At 40.8% G+C, this 6594-nt stretch overlaps 2 protein-coding genes across 2 annotated transcripts; one reads left to right on the plus strand and one right to left on the minus strand.

Moving 5' to 3' along the window:
* The first annotated feature begins 160 nt into the window (after positions 1 to 160).
* On the plus strand, positions 161 to 2638 carry rps2 (ribosomal protein S2). The gene is made up of 6 exons (XM_042392860.1): positions 161 to 337; positions 467 to 556; positions 1487 to 1594; positions 1729 to 2062; positions 2329 to 2420; positions 2510 to 2638. The coding sequence occupies exons 1-6, from the start codon at positions 200 to 202 to the stop codon at positions 2588 to 2590; spliced, it is 843 nt and encodes a 280-aa protein (XP_042248794.1). The 5' UTR covers positions 161 to 199; the 3' UTR covers positions 2591 to 2638.
* Positions 2639 to 3698: 1060 nt separating this feature from the next.
* Positions 3699 to 6543, minus strand: ndufb10 (NADH:ubiquinone oxidoreductase subunit B10). Its single transcript, XM_042392865.1, has 4 exons — positions 6302 to 6543; positions 5883 to 6021; positions 4176 to 4315; positions 3699 to 3843 (listed from the first exon to the last, which is right to left on the minus strand). The coding sequence occupies exons 1-4, from the start codon at positions 6447 to 6449 to the stop codon at positions 3755 to 3757; spliced, it is 516 nt and encodes a 171-aa protein (XP_042248799.1). The 5' UTR covers positions 6450 to 6543; the 3' UTR covers positions 3699 to 3754.
* Positions 6544 to 6594: the final 51 nt, after the last annotated feature.

A 6594-nucleotide genomic window follows, 5' to 3' on the forward strand; every position in this document is an offset into this window, starting at 1 on the left:
TATTAAGATACTGACGGCATTTATTAGCGTAGTGAAGCAGAATTTGAGATATTTTGACTTTTTGAAGATATGTGTTCAGTGTTGAATATGGCGGCGGTGCTCGTGTTCTGCGATAAATGACAGAATATAATTTAGGCGCTCTGTTGCTTTAGCGGTCAAAATATATATTAACTATGATCTTTGTTTTGTTCTGCAGCAAATGGCGGACGACGCCGGTGGTAGAGGAGGTTTTCGCGGAGGTTTTGGCGCAGGTGGCCGCGGCGGCCGGGGCCGTGGACGCGGCAGAGGCCGTGGCAGGGGCCGTGGTGCCCGGGGCGGCAAGTCCGAGGACAAGGAGGTAACTGAAGTTTCTTTCTGAAGAGTCTACAGTATCAATTAATTGGTGAAATTAGTTTGTAACGGCAGGTAAATATTCTAAGAGAATACCCGTTAGTGTTGTATAACGGTGGTGGTCCTTCTCTTTTAGTGGGTGCCAGTCACCAAGCTGGGCCGCCTTGTTAAGGACATGAAGATCAAGTCCCTGGAGGAGATCTACCTGTACTCTCTGCCCATCAAGGTGAGCATTGTGTCACATGCATGACAGATGGACTGTTTACTATTACATGTTTTAGTGCTGAAAGAGGAGTAAAGGGAGGCCTGCTGCTAAGAAGTGTTAGTTTTCTCCCCATAATGGTCCACTTAGTTTGAAGGGGTTTACTGTCACTATTTTGTATATTGTTTGTCTCAGTTAGTGCCTGTAAATGTGTATTATTATATTAAATATGAGAGATTCAAGAGCTTTTATTGTCACATGCACAGCAACATGGCAGATGGCAACATTAAAAGCAACGATATTTGGCTTCTTTGACCTCTAGTTCCAATTAGAATATATGAGAGAGAAATTTAATAAAATTCGAGAAATATACATTATATTGCACATATGTAGATAAGTGTATTGCACATAAGTGGTTGATGAATACCTCAGTTAAGCATCTGTTCCTCTGAGAGATAATTCTGACTTGGTATATCCCAGTTGTTTTGATTGTTGTCGCTTGTTTTATGTAACATAAGAAAAATATGAACATGTTGTGTACTTAACACAGAATAATGTAAAGAAACTTCATAGATGATTACAACTACCTCTAGGTTATCAGTGATTTTATCTTTCAGAAAAACAGATGCTTGGCTATGTGATAATACATGGGAGGCAAACACTAGGGTTAGTATGTTAGAAAACTACCTAGCATGCATGTTATGTAACAGTGTTGGCATTTGTATGATTGTGCAACAACACTTTGATTTAGGGTCGCTTCATCTGTCTGTATAGACCCCTCACTTGAGGACTTGGTGTAGGAAAAAAAACTGCAATTCTGTTATGATCAGAGTGACTCAAAACTGATGTATTAACACTATCTGGAAGAATGCAACACTATACTAGGGTAGATTTATTCCTTTGGCAACTGCAACAAGTCATAATCTAATGCTGAAATCTTTTGTTTTTCTGCAGGAGTCTGAGATCATCGACTTCTTCTTGGGTTCTGGTCTGAAGGATGAGGTGCTTAAGATCATGCCCGTCCAGAAGCAGACCAGGGCCGGTCAGCGCACCAGGTTCAAGGTGCGTTTAAGGGACAACTCTGTAGTACAGGCGGCTTGTTATCAGTGTTTTGTTTTTTTTTTTTTTTTTTTAATATAGTGCGAGTAGTCCAGATGTGACATTGTTTGCCTCTGGGTTGTTTGTTTTTTTTACAGGCCTTTGTCGCCATTGGTGACTACAACGGCCACGTCGGTCTGGGTGTGAAGTGCTCCAAAGAGGTGGCCACAGCCATCCGTGGAGCCATCATCCTGGCCAAGCTGTCCATCGTCCCTGTCAGGAGAGGTTACTGGGGTAACAAGATCGGTAAGCCCCACACCGTGCCCTGCAAGGTGACTGGACGCTGCGGCTCTGTCCTGGTGCGTCTCATCCCTGCGCCCCGTGGTACCGGCATTGTGTCCGCTCCTGTGCCCAAGAAGCTGCTCATGATGGCCGGTATCGACGATTGTTACACCTCCGCAAGAGGCTGCACTGCCACCCTCGGCAACTTTGGTAAGATTCAGCTGATGGTTATGTGTCTAAAGCTGTATGTTTCTGGTTTTCTCCTAGCTCTGCTCAGCTTCACCTCTGCAGTGGTGTAGTTGTCGTTATCAGGAGAGAAATAAACGAGTATTATAATGCACGGCAGAAAGACTTTTTTAATAGTCTCTTCTGTTCCCCTTTTTAGTGCTCAACATTTGTATATTTTCCATACAAGATGCTACATTGTCAAAACATGGAGCTCCATCTTAATCATCTACTTTTTGTTCCTTCCCCAGCTAAGGCCACCTTTGATGCCATCTCCAAGACTTACAGCTACCTGACCCCTGATCTCTGGAAGGAGACCGTCTTCACAAAGTCTCCCTACCAGGTCAGCACAAGCATCAGACCAATTTGTTACTAGAATGTTTTAAGATGTAGGTGAAGTTGTGTATTAACAGGCTTTCTATCTTGTTTCAGGAGTTCACTGACCATCTGGCCAAGACTCACACCAGGGTGTCTGTGCAGAGAGGCCAGGCAGTCCAGGCAGCTTCCTCCTAAACTTTTTGTACAGTGGAATTGTTGAAATAAACAATCTGGAAACATAAATTTAATGTGTATGGTCTTGTTACTTGTGCTGAACTCTTGACAGAACGCGTGTATTAATAAGCTCCTTACATAGACTAGTTTTGCATCAGGAATCCACATTATGGTATAAATGTAAAATCTTGAGGTACCTCTACTACAGTATTTCAATTTTATGCACTTTATACTTGCATTACTACATTTCAGAGGGAAATATTGTACTTTCTACTCTCCACTACATTTGACAGCTTTATGCAATGAATAATATAACAAGTTTTTTAAAATACAACACATTGTTAAAGATGAAACCAGTGGTTTCCAACTTTTTTGGCTTTTGACGTCTTACAAAAAGCAGTGTGTAGTCGGTGTCACATTTCAGATGTCTTTTAAGTTGTTAACAGCTCCGCCAAATGGTGTTTTTTCCACTTCTCACATGGTCTAGTTTCATTAAATGATCCAATATTTCAGCAGCTACAACAGTAACATGCTGCTTACACACTGATGCTTCAGTATTAAAAATCTAATGTCATATATAATATCAGTCAGAGGGACCAAACATTCTTTTACTATTTTTAAGTACATTATGCTGCTAATACTTATGTACCTAAGTAGTTTGTTTCATGCAGGACTTCTACCTGTATGGAGTATTTTTACATTGCTGTATTGGTACTCTTAAGGATCTGCTGTATGTAACTTTAATCACCGTTATAATTTTGAAAAAATCAATTTGAAATTCATAGTGGACACAGACAGGTATATTTAGCCATCTAGCAAATGAACGAACTTCCTTACATGGATGCAAAAATATTTTCATAAATCAGTCCTACTTTTTTAAAGGGAAACATATCACTATATAAACAGTGTGACAAAGTCTGATAGAGAAATTGCCTCAATATCATATCAAGTTCTACTGAGGGTGTGATGAGCAGATGAGCTGATGCATTGAAATGAAAATTGTTCACCCCCCTATATTATGTGGTTGTTTGCAAGTCCCAGTAAAAGTTAATTGTTGGAAAGTCACAATTATACATGCACTGTTGCAGATGTCACTTTTAAGACAGGGTGAAAAGACGCTAACATCTGGTTTCTCACATAAACTTTATTTTACAAGTATTACACAGGACAGATAGAGAACTGTTTTTAAGCATTCTGGGCCTGAGCTGCCATCATCCTCTCTTTTTGCTTCATTAGACATTTCCTCCCGCTGGCGTACGCTCCCAGGTCCCCATCTAGAAAACAGCAGATCGTACATTAAAACACATCTAGTGGTAGTCGAGCTAAATTTGAAAGTGTCAATGAGTAAAGCATAAAACGTGTTCATAAAACAAGATTGGGCTGCAATTATTTTCATTATCGATTAATCTTTCAATTCAGCGTTAAGTCTATAAAATGTGTGCAAAATGCCCATTATGATCTTATTTCCAATTACATAAAAACTGAAGCAGGAAATTCTGCATTTAGTCAGCAATGTGAAGCATGACAACAACAATAATATAAAGCTTACACCTTTCTTTTCCATCACACCACACATTCTCAAACTAATCTATTGAACAGTACTCACAGCGTGACTGGAAGTTCTTTGTTGACTCGTTGAACTGCTGTATTTCCCTTGCACAGTTCTGCTCGTAGCTGGATCCTTCCCTCTGCTGGCAAGCCCTCAGACGCTCCTGGACCACCTTCACAATCTCCTGGTCCACTTTACTGAGGAATCAAGATACAACAACACAGTATAAGGAGAAATTCACATTCTACAGCGAGGCTGCAAGAACAATAATGTCTCCAGAGCTGACTTGGATGCCTGCTTGTGTTAATGGCTTAAAAAGGACATCCTTCCTAGGCCACATCAGCCTACCACTGGTCAGGCAGATGCACCTACAACTACTATACTGTCCTTATAATGTAAATATTTTTATACTCAAATGTTTCTCATAATTAAAAGGGCCTGAATAAGACACTTCATGAACTTATTCCAAAGTTATGGGCTCTAATCAGCTGCTATAATCTCCACTCTTCAGAAAAGGCTTTCCACAGGAGCAGGGATTTGCTTCCATTGCCATGTTGAGTGATCAGACCTGGCTTGCAGTCAGTGTTTCAATTTATTTTCTAACGTGTGGGATGAAGTGGAGGTCTGAGCTCTGTGCAGGCCAGTAAAATTCTTCCACACCAACCTCAGAAAGTAATGTATCTTCTAGACCTTTGTGTACAGGGGCCTTGTTATGTTGAAATAGGAACAGGCCTTCCCCAAACATTTACCAAATGTCGGAGGCACAGGAGGCTAGTCTTGACCTCCAAGTTACTCCGGCAGTGTGTGACCAGGCTGGTGACCAGTATGAGGGGTGCAACCCACATACTCAGCTCTGCTGCTCATCCCACAAATGCATGTTCCTTACAAATGTGGCACCATTTAAAAGGGAAATAAACAGGCTTTCCAACGGTATTAGATTTATTGCTAAGAAGCATTGTTACAACAAAGAAATAATCTACCAAACACAAATTTCCTTACTTTTTGTGCTAGTTTATTTGCAGCTTTTGAGGCACTTGAGGGTCTGAGGCCCCATGGACAGTTGCCACTTTGCATGATTGGTAACCCAGCCTGTGCCTGATGCTGAAGTTAACTTCTGATTCGTGGTTGAGGGGAAAATTAAGGGAAACATAAATAATCTCCGTTTTTCACCACTTACACAATGAAAGAGTGTTAGACATTGTAGCGGAAGCCTTAACGCTATTTAAACCCACTTTCAGATTTTTGACACCTTTGTTTTGCCTATAAAAACATAAACAAGGGCAATTTCACTGACGTCTCTTCATACAGACCACGTTAGACCAGATCCAGATGAAAAACCACTATACTCATCAAATCTGGACTAGATTATTATTATTATTATTATTATTATTATTATTATTATTATTATTATTAGGATTTGACTAGTCTAAATTACAGTGGTTTTTGATCTGGACCTGATCTAATGTGTTCTGGATGGAGAAATATCAGTGTCTAACACTCTTTCATAGCGGAAGTGGTGAAAAAACAGAGAATTGCTCGCTAAATATCATTATTTATGTTTCCCTTAACCCATAATTTGAAGCTAACTTGAGCATCGTGTTTGTGTGTCTATATTTCATTTACATATGCTTGTATAAGTAGTATACTGTGTATATACTATATATATTTAACTGTAGAGCCTACTGGGTATATCTGGCACACAGAATGTCCATCATGATGAATAAATCTCATCTTAACTAGATCTGTGCTTGGCCAGTCACTTACTAGTCTCTCCTCCACTGCATCTCTGCTTCATAGTAGCAGAGGTAATCTCCCTCCTGGCACTCCGTCAGGTCAGGGACACGGCGGAACTTCTGGTGGTAGTAGACAGACTTGTTGTTACCCCGAATGCTGTCAACAACATCTGGAAAATAACGGGAGAAAACACAGTTCAGATCACAACTTAGCAAAACCTAGGCAAAGCTGAATGTATGACGCTAGCTAGCCTAGCTCGCTAAAAGCGTATACCTCGCAATATTTCCACGAAGCAGAGCCTTATAACTAAATTGGTGTAATATTTTGCAAGGCAGCAACGGTGACAGCATCGTTAAAATATCTAAATATGCCCATTATATGTCCACACTACACCCTCAGCTCCTGATAGCGGTGTTGTTGTGCTAGCTAGCTCAGTTAGCTTCGGTTACCTCTAAATGTGGTGACAGGCAGGTCCACGGAGTAATAGAAGAGTTTAGACAAAATCAGGGCTGGGTTTGGCAGTGCTGTCTGTTTGTCCACAGCCGGAGTCTGCCGAGGAGGCTCCGGATATGCTCCTTTATCATAGTCTGCAGGCATTATTCTGCCCTAATTTGACCAAGACTAGAAAAATCCTACAATTCGACCTCGACAGCTCTCCTTTCGAGGTGGCGCATGCGTAGAAGACACAACACAATGGCGAAGTAGAGGTCAACAAAAACTTTAATGTTATCAATATACTCTT

The sequence above is a fragment of the Thunnus maccoyii genome, chromosome 18 (assembly GCF_910596095.1).
Source record: "Thunnus maccoyii chromosome 18, fThuMac1.1, whole genome shotgun sequence".
Classification (NCBI taxonomy): domain Eukaryota; kingdom Metazoa; phylum Chordata; class Actinopteri; order Scombriformes; family Scombridae; genus Thunnus; species Thunnus maccoyii.

Bases quoted from the DNA above. Each gene is read 5' to 3' on its own strand.
- rps2 (XM_042392860.1), top strand. From the start codon at position 200: ATGGCGGACGACGCCGGTGGTAGAGGAGGTTTTCGCGGAGGTTTTGGC. The intron at 557-1,486 runs GTGAGCATTGTG...GTTTTTCTGCAG, and splicing joins TGTACTCTCTGCCCATCAAG to GAGTCTGAGATCATCGACTT. The intron at 2,063-2,328 runs GTAAGATTCAGC...TTCCTTCCCCAG, and splicing joins TGCCACCCTCGGCAACTTTG to CTAAGGCCACCTTTGATGCC.
- ndufb10 (XM_042392865.1), bottom strand. From the start codon at position 6,449: ATGCCTGCAGACTATGATAAAGGAGCATATCCGGAGCCTCCTCGGCAG. The intron at 4,316-5,882 runs GTAAGTGACTGG...TTGATTCCTCAG, and splicing joins ATGCAGTGGAGGAGAGACTA to TAAAGTGGACCAGGAGATTG. The intron at 3,844-4,175 runs GTGAGTACTGTT...GCTGTTTTCTAG, and splicing joins AAAGAACTTCCAGTCACGCT to ATGGGGACCTGGGAGCGTAC.